A 20,992-nucleotide genomic window follows, 5' to 3' on the forward strand; every position below is an offset into this window, starting at 1 on the left:
AATCATATACATAAAATAACATACTTAAAATGAACCATATAGACCTAAAAAATATCATAAAATTTGCATAATTGGGGAGTTTCTTATAACAAACATACATCATGGGAGCTCATGATGTCCAACAACTAACCCAGTTGGGAAGGCTGCCTTATACCTTGCTAGAGTATAATACCATATCATATCTATGTGGATCCACTAATCTGAGCCTCTCAGGGCCAGAAGGTCTACCGACAAAGCGATGAAACATAATCCTACGTTGGCGCCTAGTTATGGGACTTGGGTTTTCTAAACCCGCATCCTCGCGGTACTAAATAATCCTCCCAAAACAATATATATTCATATAATGCTCATAGGTATGAAAACCATTTATCGTCTTGAATCATATATGAGGCTAAGCTCAAAAGTCATATCTTAAGATAACTATATTTCGGTTGTAATTCATATCATGCTTGTTTTCATGCTTAAAATCCATAAGAGTTTGAATAACCATAAAAATCATGCTAAATTAGTACCATAAGGTTTCAAAATAAAAGTGAAACAATGAAAAACATAGTTTACTGAAGAAAGATCATAATTTCATAAAATCCCTTCCAATAATTTTGTGAAATTATTGAGAACCAAAATACTTTAAGCATGAGAGCGAAGGAACACTCTCATTGAAGTCTTACATACCTTAACTTTGAAGTTTGAGGAATAATCGGGATTGAAATCTTTAAAATTCTTGTAGGTCTGGTTCTTCGAAGTGTTGGGAAGGAAAAAGAAGGAGAAAAATTTATCATAACTTATCAAATCTGAACGAATAAGTGTTTTGGGAGAGGTTAATGTGGTTAGGGTTTTGGGATGAGGAAAGGAAGAAAACACCCCTCGTAGAATGTGAAAAGAAGAGAAAACTATAAGAATTTTCTGAAGCGTGCGCGGCCGCGCAGCTGAAGCCTTAATCGCGCGGCATTTCACGCACACCTAGTAGTAGCACTGCCTTTGCCGCACGATCACGCGGCGGACGTTCACTTCGGGTGCTGGTTCATGTAGACTACGTAGTGCCCAAGAAAATGGACATAACTTTTAGCACATAACTTGGATTGACGAACAGTCAAAAACAGATGAAAGAAGACTTCAAGGCCTTTTGTTTGGTTGGTATTAAGCTACAAAAAATATTTATATTTTAGGAGGTATGATTGATTGAAGTTGATCCTTGAATGAACTTACACGAAAAACTTAATTGTTAAGAACTTGTCAACTTGACTTTGTGCTAAAGGTTCATTATTACCTTAACTCACATCCAAAACACTTTTAATACTTAGAAATGGACTTTAACATATATGAACAAGTAGTATATAATCCGACCCAAGTTGATACACTTACGACAACCTAGTCGAATTCTAAGAATAGAGTTATGAGGTGTTACACATAAGGAAACACTTATCATGTCTAGAACTCTTCACAATTTTTGGATGCAGTTCAAGAAGACAACATCAGGATATTTGGATGCAATAGAAAGTTAGAAAAGAACTTCAACTAAATTTAAATTTTAACAAAAGACACTAGAATCATATTTCACTAAATTCTCTTAGATAATTTTGTAACTTTAAAGAATTATTAATTTGTAATATTAATGGGACCATATATTTATATAAAGTATTTTGAAAGTATATTATCTTATCGAAATTGGTATTTTTTTCACTGGCCCAAGTCAGGACTCGAAGAAAAATATTATATTATAGAGTTTATTAATTTATTGAGTAATAATTTAGAGAGGTTCTACTATAGTTTGTTGGTAATCTCTTACTAATTATGCACATATTTTTTAAATTTTTTATTGATGTAATTATAATTAAAAATCATAGACAATTCAATTGATAGTTACTTTCTATTTCTTAATTTGTCTAATTCACATCAATTTGAATTAATCATGCTTTAATATTGATTTTATAAGATTGTCTTCAATTCCTTGAAATGTTTTCTTAAACATTTGAAGCTTAAACTAAATAGATTATCAAATAATTAAATTTAGAAAAATATGTCAACTTTGAATGTATTCTAAATGTAGCAATCACTATAATATTGGTTTTTGTATTTAAAAGTATTATGAAATATTATATAAATACAAAAAAAATGATACTCAAATTGGCATATTCAATGAAGTGAAGTTTTAATTTTATTTTTGAACACTTTTAGAATAATTTTAATAGTTTATGTAACAGTTGACTATATTGGAAAAATTTTCAAAAGTATAACCAATAAGAGAGATTTAAACATTTGTGTTATTATGTAACGTACAATAATTTATATATGTTTATTCTTGTCTTACAAAATATTACAAGAAATGTTATACTGAGAATAAAATATATATATAAAAAAATTAAATAAATGTAAGACAGTTTTCTAAATTTTGGATTTAGGTCATCCATTCTATTGAGCCGCCCCTGATTATAGGTTCCTGAATATAATTCATTTAAGTTACTGAATTTTTTAAGGTGCGTGAAAATTGGTCCACACACAATGATTATCCAAAAACTAAAGTCACTGAGTTCTAAATTAATAGTTTATTAATATTCAATACATCTTTTAACACAAATACATCATTTGGACCAAAAGTTAAATCAATACCACACATTCAATTCCAATATCAGAAATCACAATATACAAAACCACTCAGTAACGGAATAAAAGAGCAAAAATGATATATAGTGACGGTGGAAAGGAATTACCGGAAAAACCTCAGCGGTATGTATGACGGAAGAGCGGCGATGGATGAGTTGCAGGAGAAGTCATCAATGGGTATGTATGACGAAAGAGTGGCACGTTCTTTATCCATGGTGATGGGTTGCACGAGAAATTACTAATATACCCTCCTTTAGGTCATAATTTTGATTTTGATATTGTTTTAAAAGTTTTTAGGTAAAATAATTGTTGAATATTTTCATGATAATATAATAAACCGGCTTTAATATTTGCTCATATATTTCTTAATCTAACAAGGAAAATATTATATTATTATATGATATTTGTACTACTTAACAAATTTTCAGTCATACTCTAATAATTTCTAAAAAGATTTCCACTTTACTCAAAAGATATCCCTAGGGTGGAATCAAAAGTTTAATTTTATGAATTCTAAAATAAAACTTCAAGTGTTAATAACTGAGTTCTAAATTTAATATTTTACCTATTTAATAAATTTATAAACATACATATATGTTTAAGAAAAACTTTGAGTTTGATCGAACCCGTATCCAAACTTATACTTTCACCCATGTTTTCTAGATGGAGAATAGTATGATATACTCCTCAACTTTGTCATTTAGAACTAATATATCCCTTATTATGAAAGTTGCTCATATATACCCCAATTTTACACAAATGACTCATACATACTCTTTTCCTCTAAAGGGAGAGAAAAAATTAATTTTTAATTATTTTTTTTGTTAATTTTTTTTATATTAAAAAACAATCCATGTAGGCGTATATTTGAACATTTTCACAATTTTTTTAAAAATTTAACGGCTAATTTGAATTTATTATTTTGATGGTCAAATTTATTTATTTTTCACTTATTTTCTTATAAAATTTATTATATATGCCCCCAAAAAATTTACAAATATAAAAATTAAATTACAATATAGCCCCAAAAAGTTTGTTTTATATTTTTCTCTCTTTTTTTCATTCACATATCTTTTTTTGTATTTCTCTTATTTTTACATTAAAGAATGAAAGAAAAAATGAAATAAAAATAAGAAACTAAAATAATAATAATCAAAGAAGTCAAAAAATAATTTATGTGTGAAAAAGATCAAATACATGATTTTTTTAACATCGAAAATGTGGATTGGATTGGTGTATACATCCGGTGTGGGTAAGTTTTACCCGTGAAAAAGATCAAATACATGATTTTTTTAAAATATTAAAAATTTAAAAAATATAATTTTATTACTTTTATAACGGTAGAGATATATGTGAACTATTTTTACAAGCATAAGGGAAATATGCGAGCCAATTTTGTAAACGTAGGGATATATGTGAGTCACTCTTGTAACAAGAGGTATATCAACTTTAAATGACAAAGTTAAGGGTTATATACGCCGTTTTCCGTTTCTAGATAGTAGACCAAAAGGTCCTTGCAAGAGAAACTAAAAAAAAAAGCTTATTTAACAAAGTTAAGCTTATTTTACTGAACGGACGGCAAAAATTTATACAATTTACCGAATATGCAGGTGGGAACTGCCTTTATACCAATTTCATGTCAATCAGAAATGTAAAGTTTGTTTAATGTGAAAGAGTATTACAAGTACTGTGAAATCGAGAAAGTCGTGAAGATAGACATAATAGATAGATAGACACTTTAACTTGGTCTCGAAACTCAACTAACAACTAAACACTTCAACTTTGAGTATGCACATCTAGACACCTCAGCTCGTCTCCATTGTATCAGTTGAACACTTCAACTAACAATGTGCACCCACGGCAGCATTGATTGTCCATGAGACATGGTAGGGACGAGTTGGAATGTTCAGTTGTTAGTTGAGGCCAAATTTAAGTGTTTTGTTAGGAAAAATGCATAAGTATCCCCAGCCTATGTCCAAAATCCCTAAGACACACCTAACTTTTACTAAGGTCCTATTACCCCCGAACTTATTTTATATATAATTTTCTACCCCCTTTTGGCCTACATGGCACTATCTTGTGGGCCCAGCGCGTGTTGACAATTTTTTCAAGGATAGAAAATTAATTAAAAAATAAGTTCGGGGGTAATAAGACCTTAGTAAATGTTAGGTATGTCTCAGAGATTTTGGGCATAGGCTGGGGGTACTTATGCATTTTCCTTTTTTTTTTATGTATTGTGCCTAGAAAATAATGTGAAGAGAGCTTTGACAAACAGATACAGAAAGTGGAAAACCTGTATATATAGTAATTCATATTTATCTTGTTACAAAGGTCCCCATGAAAACCCGGGGAGCTTTTCTAGCTCTAACCTGGGACTACATGTCTTATCGGGTGCTCTTTCAACAGGCCCGTTGATCCAAAGTGCAAATATTGTTGTACAGTTAGACCTCTTTATAACAATCATGTTTTCTATAGAATCGATTTTTTTGCTTGAGTTATATTATATGTTCCCTATAACAGCATTTTGCAACAACAACCAAAAACCTATCGGGACAAAAATGATGTTGTTATAGAGAGGTTTGACTGTACAAACATGCATTGGAAGACAGATGAAGAGCTAAGCTATCTCTGAATGAGAGGTATGAGCTTTCCTCTGTATATGTGGGCTCATACCTGAAGTTTGGCACTCTCGGTTTACTCTTGAACATCGCGAACATGGATTTAATGGTGATGAACTTGGGGATTGATATCCGTATCCCTTTGAGACGATTGCTGGTGATCTTGAATATGTCTTTGGGGATCGTGTTGGAGAAGACATTGGTGATGAATGTATTCTATTAACTCTAGCTGGTGAAGATCTTGGTGAGTCGTCGATCAGTTTCTCTGCATAAACAATTTAATATTAGACTCATGTTTGGATGTCCTCAGACACTTACTATTCAACTGAGATAAAAATATCAGACTGATTGAGAATCAAGTGACATCCTTTTTAGCATGTTTCAAAAAGAATGTCTCTTTACTTTTTGGTAAATTCCACGTATCTTTAGTTTAAGAACACAAAATTCAAAAGTCTTATTTACTTTCTAAAACTCCGAGCCAAGTTACAACCAGACAAAAAAAAAAAATTGAAACGGGGGAGTGTTTCTTATTTCTTCCTCCTTTTTTGTGTATGTTTAGGGGGTGGGGGTGGTTAGTAGAAGAGCTAACCTGGTATAGTGCTAGTCTTTGTGTCCTGCACTTTGTTACGCGATGAATCTTTCTTGACTGCTGTCGTTTGGTTGATGGACTTGGATGCAGTTTTCTCGTGATTCTCGGATGAAATTGAAATTTGATTAGAATCGGGAACTTTCTTATCTACAATGTTGAATAACTTTTGGTTTATTCTCCGGGTTCTCAAACTTTTCCTTTGCATCTCCTCGCCATGAAGTGGTTTGTCATTGGCAGCTAATGACTTTTTCCGATCTGAAGTCTTTGAACGTCGTAATTTCTGATCATCAGATGAATGTTTCTTCTCATGAGCCTCTGAACTGATTAGTTTCTGATCAACTGATTCATTTTTCTTTTCTTGAGTCTCAGAACTAGTCGGTTTCTGATCATAAGATAAAATTTTCTTCTCTGAAATCGGAGGAGAAACCACATTTTGCTCAGCTGATTTCTTCATCTCTGTAGTCCGTGGAGATACTAAATTTGGCTCAGCTGATTTCTTCGTCTCTGTAGTCCGTGGAGATACTAAATTTTGTTCAGCTGGTTTCATCTCCTCTGAAGTCGGTGGAGATGCTAAATTTTGCGCAGCAGCTATGCTTGATGAAGGTTTTTCATCGCCTGCTTTTGGAGACATTGCCTTCTCTTGGTTGGCTAAAAATTTGAGTCTTTGGTTCTTGCTAATCGATGAAATGATCTTTTTCTCTAGTGTGTCAATGCGTGGTGACCTATTAACTATTGGTGATGATACTGCTCCTTTCCTGTCCGGACTATCAGCAAAGAAAAGTGTTTCATCTGCTTTTGCCACAGACGAGAATCTCCTCTCCGGACTCTCAGAACCAACTGATGTTTGATCGAATAAGAGAAGCCTTCTATGTGGTATCTCGGAGATAGCTGACCTCTGATCAAACAATCTTGAATCTTTCCTGTCAATTATCTCGGAGCAAACTGACCTTCCATCACTCGGTGCAAGAAAGAGATCATCCATCGCAGACAATTGCCCGTCATCACTCAGCAATGATGCTCTCCTATGGACCGAAAAACCATCATTTGATGGATCCCAGTTCTTTCCAAAAATCTTCTCTTTCTCAATGAGCCGGTAAGCAAACATTTGAAAAGGAATCTGTGATACCGGGGTCAAACTCGTGCTCTCCTCTTCAGCAAACTTCTTCAAGTAGCTAGCCTCAATATCACAGTAGTCTACAAGTGGAGGGGCAGTTTCAGGCTGGCCATGTTCTGGATTTATGACAAGGACCTTCTTGATGTACCGTAAAATCCTGCATAGAGATGAGAAACGTGGACGAAGATTTGGATTGGTATGCCAACATCTTCTTGTTAAGTTCACAAGGTATTTAGGTGAAGGATATGGGAAGAGAGGCCTCTCCCCTGCTCTGATATTCCGCACGACTTTCTCCCCTTGCAAATGTCCTTCGTCAAACGGAACCTTCCCTGTCAAAATTTGGAAACAAATCATTCCGAAGCTATAAACATCAGCTTTCTCTGTGTACTTGTAGGCACACTTGCTTCCTGGTTTTTCTTGTTCAGCAAGAACTTCCGGGGCAAACCATATAACGGAATTAGCTGCATTGTGGCTGGCAGTCTTATAAGTACTTTTGATTGAAGTTAAGCCGAAGCCTTTTAGTTTCGCGTGAAAATAGCTCTCTGCTGAGGAATTCCTTGCTCTAAGAAGTACATGAGACGGGTTCAATTCTCCGTGATAAATCTTTCTCGAATGTAGATACTCCATCCCTTTTGCAATCTGAAGCATAATATCAACTGCAGCAGACGTTGAAAAAGGCGGTCTCTTCCTCTGACCAGAATGATCTTTTATGTACGTCGCAAGAGTATCATTCATCAGCTCCATAACAAGGTACCCTTCTTTCCTCTCTTCATCATAAAAACCACAGTGATATTGCAGAATGTTGGGATGGGATAAAGAAAACACCAAAGAAATCTCATCATGTAACGGTTCAAGCTCTCCGAAAAAGTTCCTCAGAGCAAAACTCTCTCCTAACCATTGTATCTCCTTAACATGTCCACCCCACGATCCTAAACGTCTCTTTACATGATAATCGTTTGATCCGACTAAGATTGAACTAGGCAACAATATCTTGTTAATTGGTTCAACACCATCTAATTTCCTTAACAATAAGTCTCCAAGCCTTTGTTCATACTTCAACAAAGTTTCTGTTTTCTTTTGCCTTATCACATCGATAAGCAACCATCTATCCTCTTTCCAACAACTCTCCAACCGGCTACATATTTCGCGAGTTACCAAATACTGCTTCCCAGACATCCACTGGAAAAACCTCGGATCAATCAACTCCCTGTCGTATTTCCTCATTAACGCGGTTCTCCTCTGATGCATTTCCTCCTCATCGAACCCCGAGATTTCTGCAGCAGCCTCAATAGCTTCAATAACAACAGGGAAGCAACACAGCAAGTTATGAATATGAAACTCAACACAATCTCTGTTCATATGGAGACTTATGGCTTTCCCCCACAAATCTTTAACATCCAAACAATATTTTACGTACGATTCGCCTTCTTTAAAGATCCTATGAAGCTCTTTCATAGGTAGCTCAAGAGCTTTCCACTTTATATTACTCTCATTTAACCTTAAATTATGTTTGATTTCTTCAGAAATGGTATCAAAAGAATGAACAAACATATCAAATAGAAAACAACATTGCCTTTGATTGATTAGGATATCATTTTTCAACACCATAAGAGCCTTCAAACTCCCAACTACTTCACCAATTTGCCTAAATTGATCCATTTACCTTTTATGAGTTGCAAAAAACTTCAATACAAGAAAGACCTACAATAATAACAAAGCCACAAAAGTTAGATTAAGCCCAACTCTAAATTACTAATTAAATATGCAACGGAATTCTACAATTGCACCAAATCATGTAAGGCCAAGATGCAAATCCCAAATATGCTTTAAAAAAAGTTGTTTTAATAACCATGGTGTCCGGACCAACCAACTTTCGTGCTTGTCGACTAATGCATGAGGTAGTTGCTACCTCCTGCCAGCACATGCACAATTTTATACATGCATCCATCAAAGCTTGAACAGATTGAAATAAATCACTTAGTGTTTTTGTCTTGTTTGGAATTTGACCAAGCCTTGTTGGTCAAAGTCACTCGATGCCTATACTGGTGAAAAGTAGCACGTACCTAATGAAATATTTGAGGTGCACGCAAGCTGCTTGGACACAATTGTTATTTAAACTTTTTTTTGGAAAAAGAACAAGGAATTAAACATAAAAGTTGTGTTTCTCCCCATAATTGATACTCTATCTCTATTTTATTAAACATGAATATCAATCTATTGAACATTAAAACTATATATTAAAAACAAGAAATTGCATCAAATTAGGATCCATGATATCAATCTATAGATTATCATGAAATGAACATATCCTTAATAATATCTTCCCAAAAATAAGCCACTTACAAATAAAAATGGGGTTTGCACCTTTTTCAACAAGAAAAATACTGAATTTCTATTAGGTTTTTTGAGAATAAACCCAATAAAAATTCAGCAAGAACCCATTCTTGATCAGATCAAATCACCACCTTCTGGATAATAATAATAATAATAACCTCCAGAAAAAAAATTTTAAAATGCTAGAAAAAAACTAACCCCATCATTTGTGTATAATTAATGATAAAGGGGTAGTTGAAACAAAACCAAAAAAAGAAGTTTTTTAGGCAAAAAAATGAGAAACTTGATCAAACTTTTTGGAAATTGTAATGATCAAAGTTGAAAGTATGAGGTTGGTAATAAAAGTGACCAAAAAAAAAAAAGGTTATAATTATTTTGTATTTTGTAATTTGTATTTTGCATTTTTTTCTTAATCGTTTTTTTTTACCAAACTAAAGAATAATTTTGGAATGGTTTGATTCTTTTTTAATTCTATGTTGTCATGGCCATTGAAACTTCCGTTTATTTTGGGGTGATTTAAATATTATACCAAAAAAAAGGATAAAGTATTTCTCAAATTATTCTACACGGGTGAATTCGTGGTCATGAAAAATACAAATAATTTACTAAATATTATTTACATAGAAGAGGTATTTTATATATATATATGTCTTCTTATGTATATTTAATATATTTGAATTTTAGTTGAAATTTTTAAATACTTCTTGGGAATTTCTTCTTACATAAAAAGAATATAAAATAAAATTATTATATTATACCTTCCTATAAATGTATAGATGTATAATTTGGTTCCATGGGAAAAAAATATGAAAAAAAATTACATGTAATATCTTCTTTAGATGAAAGAACATTCTTATAATTTATAACGATTTAAAATAAATAACATAAATAGACTATTTTTGAAAGTGAAAAAAAAAACGATAGAAGAAGAAATAAATAAATAAATATAGTTTTAAAGATTAGGTGATATGTATTGGATTTGGTAATTATAATTAATATACTTTTACTGTAAATAAGTAACAGTTACAATTAAATAATGAGTAATGTTTTAATCGTGAAACTTCTGCGCAGTGGCGGATGTAGAGTGTATCCAGGGGGGTCATCCGACCCCCCTCGGAAAAAAAATTACACTATATATATAAGATCAATTTTTTTGTGTATGTGTATATATTTAAAATTGAACCCCTTGAGCATATGTCAAAGGAGTAGCTCAATGGTTTATGGGGTTCATGATTTCGCCTATGTGAGCTTTGGGTCACAGGTTCGATTCCAGGCAACAACATTTTTTTTATTTGAACCCCCTTGATAGAATTCCTGCCTCCGCCACTGCTTCTGCGTACCAATTAACTTTAATGTAGAATAATAATTTTTATAACATGAAAAAAAATATAATTAGTGTTCTTGTTCTTAAAAAGTCAAGTCAATTAATTATTGTTATTATAATTTCAAAACATTATGAGCATGTAAGCCAAAATGAACTCAAACAATGATGACCCAAAATGCCCTCTTCTCATATTTATTCTATATTTAAGTTATTTATCCCGATACAATATATACTTGACTAAATATACATACATCATCTTCTTATTTTAAATAGTAGAGATAAATCTAGCACTAATTTATAATACTAATTAAAACTAAAAGAAATTATAGATTTACAACAATAAGAAGTTCGTACGAGAATTAAACTTAAAAGTCATTATAAAGGTACACAAGAAAAAAAGAATGAAAGAAATAATACAATACATATATCATTGCGACTTTAATCATTAAAATAAAAAATAGAAGGAAAAACAAAATCAATACATATTGTCTAAGATCTTGTCTTATCCACTTCACAAGCCTATCAATATTTAAGAGCTTTCTTCTTCTTTTTCAAGTCAAACAAAAGCAGAGAGACATCACTCTTGTTAATATCCACTTGACAAATCTATCACTATTCAAATGTTTTCTTCTTATAAAAATTAAATTTAAGAGTCATCATAGAGATATATAAAAAAAAAAGAGAAAAAAAAGTAAAAAGGAATAGTACAATACACATATCATTAAAAATAGAAGGAAAAAGAAATCAATACATAATTATCTAAGTTGTTGTCAATATCCACTTCACAAGCCTATCAATATTCAAGAGTTTTCTTCTTCTTCTTCTTCGTTTTCAAGCCAAATAAAAGCATGAATATAATTCTATAGTAAAAATGAAGGATAACTTTGGATAAAATCTCATGAAACAAAAAATATGAATTTATATAGAAATAATAGAGGAATATCATAAGGTATCTTAACTTTCATATTTAATATTTAAGGGTTATGAATATGAAAAGTTGTAAATTACGAGAGTTATAACTATATGCATATTATGTCTAATAAAGAAGATATATAATGGTGGGAGAGGGTTATGAATATGAAAAGTTGAAAATTATGAGAGTTACGAATATATGCACATTATCTAATAAAGAAGATATATCATAGTGAGAGATGAAAAATTGAGTGATTGAATACAAAGACTTTATGAGTTATTAAAATAAAAAAGATAATTAAATGAAGAAAAATGGTAAAAAAATAAAAAAAAAATAAAAAGGAGAAAAAAGATAAATATAAATGGAGGTCATAGAGAGATGTCACATCACCTTATCTATGTTCCTCTTTTATATAAATATATAGCTTTTATAATAAATACAAATTTAAATAACTTCAATCAAGAAAAGGAAACAATATATGTTTTCTTTGTATTTTCTATTTTTTTACACAAGGATGAAGTATTATTTAAGAGGGATATTTGATTACTATCCTTTTATTTATATTTAACTTTGCAGGGAATGTTTATTCTATTTATGTCATTTCCATTAATAACACGCATCTATTAATAACAAAATAAAAAAACAATTAACATGCCTTAAACTAAAAATAATATTTGAAATAATTATTTTTGCCCGATATATAATTTAAGACGGAGAAAATATTTTAATTATCATTGGTATAAAATAAGATTTTTTACAAAGAAATATCTAATTATACAAACTTTCCTACCATATAATACTAATTCATCTCTAGTTTGAAATAATTACTTATCATCTCATTAATTAATAATTTCATACTAGTTTTCAAGTTAGGTACACTCCTTTAAATTTCTCTTTCATACGCTCGCTCTCTCCCCCTCTTCCTTCTCTTCCTCTCTTTTTACTCTCTCCCCCCCTAACTATTTCTGTACGGAGTGTACATTGATGTATATAATCAAATACATATTTTTTCAATATTAGATACATGTATCTTTGATTCCAGATACATTTTGAAATATATGTGCATAAGGAGAGAAGTGAACGAGAAAGCAAATATATATCTTTGATATTAAAAACATGTATTTTTTATATCAAATATATTTTGAAATGCAAATACATAAGAGAGAGACAAGTGAGAGACTCAGTATATCCTAACTACATGTGAATCACATTTGGATACATTACATCCGGAACAAACTACGTTTAATTAGATCCACATGCATTCGAGATACATGGATCTGAGTATCTGGCAGAAAAAAGTGATACAAAAAGTGTTTTTCTAAAGTAATATGAGCACACGTAATTAAAATCTAAACTAGTGAGATTTGTATTGTTTGTTCATTTTCATTGGGAAAACTAGATAGACAAACATATTTACTAATTCTGACTATAGTTTGAAATAATTGCATATTATCTCACATATTATCTCACTAATTAATAATTTGATAACAGATTTCAAGTCAGATACACCTTGATATATATATTTGTGATATCAAATACATTAAGACAGGAAAAGACGCGATCGAGATCCCTAGATACATGCGAATCATTCTTAGATACATGTGAATCACACTAAATACATATATCCGAGATATCAAACAGCGAGTGAGACAAGTAATACAGGAGAAAGACAAGCGGGAGAGTCAAAGACATGCAAATCCACTTGAATACAATATATCTAGAACAAATTACATATAATTTTCATATATCAGAGATACATGTATACAAACACATTAAATATATGCATTCAAAATTTAAAATCTAATAAAATTCATAATATTAAAAAAAAAAAAAAAACTGAACTCATTTATCCAACCCGCCCATCGTATTGTATAAGCCCAGACTGGACCCCGATCCGACTGTAATAATCTAGAAGGAAATTGTAGTTATTGTGAGATTTAAAAGGAAACTTTTCTCAATTCTCTCTCTATAATTTCTCTCTCTGCTTACGGCCCTCTTTCGAGATCTTCGTCGGAGGCTGTTTGCAGAGAGAATAATAATAATAATAATAAGAAGAAGAAAGGAATTGATTGAAAGAGAGATTAGCAAAATATACAAAAATGACAATGAGATCTGGAAAATTGCTTTTCAGTTTCGTTGTAGCATTTGCTTTGGTTTTCTCGGCCTTTTTTCCGGCCGTTCAGGCACAAGAGGGTTTAGCTCCGGCACCTGCTCCGGCCAGCGACGGTAATTTTTTTTTTTCATTTTAATTTATAAAAATGGGTGAGGATTCATGTTTCAAAAGCAATTAATGGGTAGTAATGTGTATGTATTGAATTTGAGACAGATACTATACTGGATCCGTCAAATTCATGACTGCTTGAATTTGTTTGTTTGATAAATTTGGACGCAAAATAAATCGATCAATACCGGAAGATAATATATGTTTTTTTTAAAAAAAAATGTATGCATATGTTATATTGATAGGTTTGGATTTAATTTTAGTCATGTCAAAAGGGGAGCCTTGGTGGTTTGAGATGTGGAAATAGTTTATTGCAGAAATGTAGTGTAAGGCCTTGTGGAAATAGCCTATTGCAGAAATGTAGGGTAAGGCGGCTTAGAATAGACCCCTGTGTCTGGTCCTTCCCAAATCTGGCACATAGCTGGAGCTTGTGGAAATAGCCTCTTGTAGAAATGTAGGGTGAGACGGCTTATAATAGAGCCTAGTGTCTGGTCCTTCCCTGAATCTCAGGCATAGTGGGAGCTTAATGCAGGTTGCCCCTTTGTTAGAATGTTTACATTGGATATTTTCATCATAGTTCTCTAAGGTCTATTGAAAACAACCTCAAACTCTCGCCCCACAAAGGTAGGAATACGGTATGCCTATACCCTACCCTCTCCAGATCCCACTTGTGGGATCGCACTGAGTTTGTTGTTGTTATAGTATGTTTACATTAGATTCAATCGGTGGCGGAGTGGGGATTCAAAAAGAATCTAAGAAAAGGCTACACTTGGATTTAAACTTGTATTTCTCTTATGTTAAGGTGATTAGAAATTTTATGCATGTCTAAGAAGGTCATCTTCATGACCTTTTGGTATTGAATCCCCTTGTTTGCATGTGGTTCTACTGCTGGTCCAATGTTTGTTGAATCTTTTAATCTTAACCCTAGGTAAATTACTCTTATTTGTAATATTGAACGAGATTGGGTATGAATGGAGCAATATGAACAGTAAGGATCCATATAAACGACTCTAACTTGTTTGTAATTAACGCTTAGTTAGTTGTTGGAAGCTGTGTGTGTGAACTGTGAAGACAATTGGTGAAGGTGAATCCATTGCTTAGATGCCGGAGTTTCTAGTTAGTTGTGCATTTAGAATTTGACTATTTCTTGGTGTGATTTTGATTATGGTCGTGGATACTGGATAGATTTCGGTATGCAATAGCTTTGTGATGTGAATATGTTAGCCTTCTTTCTACTTCAACATCAACTTCTTTAGCTAACTTATTGATCCTCACCCATATTTGTCTGCCTATTAGGAGGATTATGTGGACTCATGCGATATGTTACGAACCATTTTCATTATTTGCTATATCGAACTTATATTTGAAAGTTTGGATGGGATCTCAAAGTACATAGCATAGATAACAAATTCATATTTATTGTTGAGATTCTAAGTTTTCTCTAATGAATAATTTTCTTCTTTGGATGGTAAGGAAATATCAAATCCCATGAATTCTCTTGCAAATTTTTTTCTCATTGAAATAGATAGCAGTATTTATCCATTTCTATCCAAGTTTTGGTTTGTGTTGAACATATATGTTGGTATTTGTTAACCCTATATGTTGCTCGGACTCTCTAAAAATGTCTCCACACCCGTGTTGCATCCTAAAAAATGCATTATTATTGGGGTACCCAACATATTTCCGACAACATTTTTGAAGAGTTTGAGCAATAGATTTACACCGGGATGTATAGTATAATTTGCCGCAAAATGCAAATATCTTCTTATAGTACTACTTATGGTTTCACGTGAATTAGTAGTTTTTTTGCTCAGACTTTATATTTGTATTACAATGTATATTAATTTGAGGTCGTTATAGAATCTCATAAGTTTCAAATTCTGAATCCATTTCTGCACGAAAGTATTTTAATTGATGTGTTGTAACTGTTTTGCAGGTACAACAATTGACCAAGGGATTGCATGTGTATTAATGTTGTTGGCCTTGGCAGTGACATACCTTGTTCATGCTGCTGATGTTCCTTTTTAATTAACTTCTAAAAATAATGGGTTTATTGAACATCATTGGTGTTGTGAGTGCCTAGGTGTATGGAAAATTTTACAAGGTTTTTCTTGAAATCATATTGTTATTATACCTAGGACACTTATATTTAGCTATTCGTATTTAGGAACAATTTAACTTTGACGAGCATATCTTTTTTGAGGTTCCAACAATATTTATATAACACTCTTGGTTGAGCTTTTTCATTGTGCTTTGTACGGATAAAATTATCCAATACATTACGAAATCAATTGAGATATAATTTTATCCAATATGTTATGAAATTAATCGAGATGCATGTAGACACATGTTCCATGTTTAAGTGTACGTGAAGATATCACAAGAAATGACATAACTTTAGATGATTAGACAAGACATTCAAAACTAGGGAAGATATGCATTCATAAGGTAAGTTTGTAAGATCATTTTGGCTGATGAAAGAAATTAGCTTAAGGTAAGTGTTACACCCTTGTTTCAATTTATCTTTACTTTCTCTGTTAAGAGAATTTATTTTGTTATATTTTGTAACTTTTAAATCTTAATATTCTTTTTTACCTTTATTTACACCCTTGTATGAATAACATATTTCTATATTCTTGAACTTCGTATTCAATCAAATTAAAATGCATAAAATAACCCAAAAGAAAAAAGATCTACCAATTATGAGTCTTCAAATCCAAGGTAGAGATAAAAACACTAGGTAATCCAAACCAGGATCATCAAAATCATACGATCCCTATACTAATGATAAATTAGTCTAGTGCAAGTTAGCAAATTCAAACATCACCATTATTGAAACAAAAATTAAGAAAAAAAAAAGTACAAGATGGGCATTTTCGATTGATCAAAAATTTTAAAAAATATTTTTTAAAAAAAGCAAGCTCCATAAAATAAGGAAAATAACGTCCCAACTGTCGCATTATCTCCTCAGACGCTCACAACCATCCATCCTCCATTGGATTCATAGTTGTCTTAAATATATAGAAATGTACTTAGGATAATATATTTTACCAGCTTACCGAACTCAAGAAAGTAAAAAACCACTTATTTCCTCGAAAATATTTTCCATTGAAAACATTTTCCTCTGGACCAAACACAGCCACCATCACAAGGGAAATTGCAGCTTTTTTTCTAAAAATTTAACCAGAAAAGTAATTAAGTATTAAGGCTTTGGACTGCGTTTATGTGTAAGAGAGATCACTACTTCAGTTGCCAAGGGTCAAATGTCTACTACTTTGAACCCATCCATAGGATATAAAAGCAATTAAAGGTTTACAGACACAGCAAATTCAATGTTTCACAGTGAGGCCACAATTCAAGCTTTCCTCTCGAGTTTGATTATACATGAAGAAACAAACACTTCTTAATATGTCATAGACAATGACCACAAACTCACAGAGGGAAAGGAGCCCCCTCCGGACATGGGTCTGAGCAGCAACTAACCCATTGCATACTTTTGGGTCCAGCTCCGAGCAGTTGCTTCGTACTTGCTTTTATCAGTCTTGTACATATGAGCAATCTCGGGCACCAAAGGATCATCAGGATTAGGGTCCGTTAGCAGAGAGCAGATTGACAGCAGCACCTGCAAGCAAATAGATAACAGAATAAGCCACCATCATACATCCACTCACCATAATCTGTTTTCTTGACTGCAGTTTGATAGATCAATTTATGGTTACTCGAAATAAACAAGGTATAATTTGATCCGTCCACGTGTTACCCTATTTAGCTTTCTCGAGAACAACTTAAACTGGGAACAGAGAAACTACTGGTATTCAGTTTCTTAAATTACACTCTCGACAGAAGGAAAATATTACTGCATTCCTTTAATAAAAAGATTAACAAATGTGTCTGAAACTATATCAGAAATAACCTTGGAAATCGTAAGTGCCGGGCTCCATTGTTCCTTCAGAATATCGAGGCAAATGCTGCCATTGCTGTTGATGTTTGGGTGAAAAACCTTTGTCCTAAAAGCTACCTGCACATTGTTACATAAATGATGTGTCAAATTTTCACAGGGAAATGAATAAAGAAGAGAAAAGGCTATACACGTTGCAGAACATTGTCTAGGGAGACAGCCAATACTTGTGTACTTTGGCAAATGAATCTAAGAGCACGACAAGTCAACTCTAAGAAAATACATGAAGAAAGTCAATCTATTGTTGGATTCTGTATGGAATAAAACAAAATTATTCACTAGGATACCAACAAGAAAAATAGAGTTCGTCTCCCCTCTAGTTAAGGGTTCAACATGGTACTCATGAGGGGAAGGTTTTAGATGAAATTAACAAGATGCATGTTCTCAAACCTGAGGAACTGAAAGCCATTGCCTATGCAATTCATGCACCAACACTGAAAAGTATAGGGCATTCCAAGATCTCACAATATAGCTAGTTACACAACATGAACTCAACCAAAAGGGAAATCCAAGTCATCCTTCTTAGTCTTTTTGGATGACGATGGTGTCAAGACCAACTTGTGCACGCTCCATTAATCAACCGAGCAGTCTGCAACTAGCACACAAACCACAATGCCAAGTAACCTGCTTACCAAGGTTGGAGCAGATTGGCTCATAGAGAGTGGTATAACAAGGATCTAATCCTAGGATCTCCCAGTTATTACTCCTGAGCATCAAACACTCACCAATCTCTTAAATCCAAGTCATTCTTCTTAGATTGAAAGTGTAATCGTTCTCCCATACAGTTCATGACTTCAGTGGATTCCACACAAGCAAACCAAAGGTAAAGACAATTGGAAAACCACTCGACTAAATAATCAAGCTAGAAACCAAACTCTTTCTTGTCACTAATACATGAAGTAGAGCATACTTCAGCAGCTTTTGAGTAAATCATATCGTATCTGTCTCGAAATTTCCACAAGTCCTGGAGTGCAGGTTCTCAAATAAGGACGCAAGAAAACTCACATGCAGCTATACCATCACTACCATGTTAGCAAAATGCAGATACACAGAAAAAAGTTGGGCTTTCTTGATACCAGTTTGATTGACCAGTCTGTATAGATTTTACAATCAACTTAAAATTAAGGCATGACTAATAGCAACAAATTTGAGCTTTATAGAAGGCCTATTAACACAATAGTTCTGAATTGATGAAGGAAAGGAATCAGCTCTCCCCCTAGCAAATGAGCTCTAACGTCTGTACTTGTCTTGAGATATTGTTGTGGAAAAAAAAAGAATTTGCAACCAATTGACATATTTTATTGCAAGTCTGAAAACAATAGCATACTGAGAAAAGATCCCAGCAAGATGTAGGAGTAATGCATTGATTAGCAAGCAAACGCCTATGTAACCCCACATGATGTGGATGGGATACCTTTGGAGGCTTAAATGGATAATCGGGTGGAAAATGAATGGTCACAAGAAACACTCCTCCAGCATAAGGACTGTCAGATGGACCCATAAGTGTCGCTTGCCAGTGAAACATATCTTCCGCAACTGGACCTGATACAAGCAACAGCACAATAATCAGAGAACAACATTCCACACAGAGATCTTTAACAGGTTTCACAAAGCTACCTCCCTAATACAAACAGCAAAATAACATGGCAAAAAAGAAGAATGAAAACCACACTCATGCACCATTTTTCATTATTCTCTTCCCTCCATCAAAACCATAATAACAAAAAACATGCAAGAATGAAAAACAACAACACTTCATGGTGAAAAAAATGTGAGATCAAACCCAAAAAAATAACCTGAATTCTTCACACTTCCCACATCATAACCAAGGAATCATGTAGGCAAGCAACTAAAAAGATAATTTTTAAAAACAACCAGCCAATTTCTTTATTTTTTACCCACCCCACCTAGAATGATCGATAAACCAAAAAGAATTTTATCCAAGCCTGTGTTTGCAGCAAGAACAAATGCATCACATACCCTTTACAACTTCATCACTTAACAACAGTTAGTTAATACATCAATTTTATCAACAGTATTCTTACACACAACCTTAATTGTCAATACACCAGCCAATTCACTGAAATAAAGGAAAGAATCACTACAATAATCATTCAAATACGAAAACTGCAGAACAAAAAAGGGAACAAAGAGATTTAGAGTCAGTACCAACACTGCAAGAACTCACCCCGCCCAGGAGAATCAATAGACAGAAAGAATTTCATCCAATCACTTGTTTGCAGCGAGAACAAATGCATGATAAACTTTTTCTCACCAAACCATACTTAGTTAATACATCATTTAACACTAAATGCTTTTAACTTTTGGTTTAAAAAAAGACGACAAGTGTTTTTCATCAACAGTATTCTCACACAACCTTACTCCTCAAAACATCAGTCGATTTCGTAAAAAAGTAAGGAATAACCATCAAAAAATCATAACAAAATACCCCGTGTAATTCCACAAGTAACAAGTGGAGTTTGCTAGACGGTATACAGACCTTACCCTACCTTGGGAGTTAGAGAGTATTTCCAATATACCCTCGGTTCAAGTAACAATTTTTTTGATAACCCAAAACAAAAAACAATCACTCACATACAAATACTACATAACTTTTTTAAAAAAAAAAGAGCAAGGTGATAGATGGTACCAGCACTGCAAGAGGTAGGAGGATCTTTCTGGAGATCCTTGAGCTCTTTCAGAATCCTCTTGGATGCCATTTCCGTACACAAAATCCCTAATTACAACAACAACAACAGCAAAAAAACCCTAAACCAGTTCAAGTATATAACGAAGATTTTCTACATGTATAGCAACACATATACAAATATATATATACATACATACATACAGAAAATAATCAGAATTTGAAAAACGAGAACAGAATTGTTTCATACCTCAGAAATCCTCCTACTCAATTTTGATTTTTTTTTTCTGGAAATGGTAAGAGTTTTTTGTTTGGTGAAACGAAGAAGGGTTTTATAGGCACAAAGAAGAAGAAAATTTTAGGTACAGTGAACTCGTTTGGTAACTTTATTTTTTATATTCATTTATAACCCTATTGTTCTGTAAATGTTGCAATTTAATCCCTTTGAACTTGTATTCATTTTTTTAACTTTTAATCCTAATCTTCGAAGATCACGTTCTTAGAAGTCTCATACCCTAAAGGCCTAAACGTGTTGCACTTGTGGACTAGATTTTGCTATTTTGGGCAACTCCAGGTATAACATTTAATTTTGATTCTTTAATGACTCATTTGGTACAATGAATAAGAGATAATTATTTTCAAAATTAATTTTGAGATGAGTTTATTTAACGTT

General features: G+C 32.8%; 2 protein-coding genes across 2 annotated transcripts; both read right to left on the reverse strand.

Annotated features, from left to right (window-relative positions):
* Positions 1-5,161: 5,161 nt before the first annotated feature.
* LOC125842447 (uncharacterized) lies at positions 5,162-9,492 on the reverse strand. The gene is made up of 3 exons (XM_049521743.1): positions 9,287-9,492; positions 5,809-8,623; positions 5,162-5,484 (listed from the first exon to the last, which is right to left on the reverse strand). The coding sequence occupies exons 2-3, from the start codon at positions 8,579-8,581 to the stop codon at positions 5,219-5,221; spliced, it is 3,039 nt and encodes a 1,012-aa protein (XP_049377700.1). The 5' UTR covers positions 8,582-8,623; positions 9,287-9,492; the 3' UTR covers positions 5,162-5,218.
* Positions 9,493-16,958: 7,466 nt separating this feature from the next.
* Positions 16,959-20,649, reverse strand: LOC125878237 (ubiquitin-conjugating enzyme E2 10). The gene is made up of 5 exons (XM_049559446.1): positions 20,570-20,649; positions 20,323-20,409; positions 19,087-19,214; positions 17,628-17,732; positions 16,959-17,336 (listed from the first exon to the last, which is right to left on the reverse strand). The coding sequence occupies exons 2-5, from the start codon at positions 20,390-20,392 to the stop codon at positions 17,193-17,195; spliced, it is 447 nt and encodes a 148-aa protein (XP_049415403.1). The 5' UTR covers positions 20,393-20,409; positions 20,570-20,649; the 3' UTR covers positions 16,959-17,192.
* Between the last annotated feature and the right edge of the window lie 343 nt (positions 20,650-20,992).

The sequence above is a fragment of the Solanum stenotomum genome, chromosome 10 (genome assembly GCF_019186545.1).
Source record: "Solanum stenotomum isolate F172 chromosome 10, ASM1918654v1, whole genome shotgun sequence".
Lineage (NCBI taxonomy): Eukaryota > Viridiplantae > Streptophyta > Magnoliopsida > Solanales > Solanaceae > Solanum > Solanum stenotomum.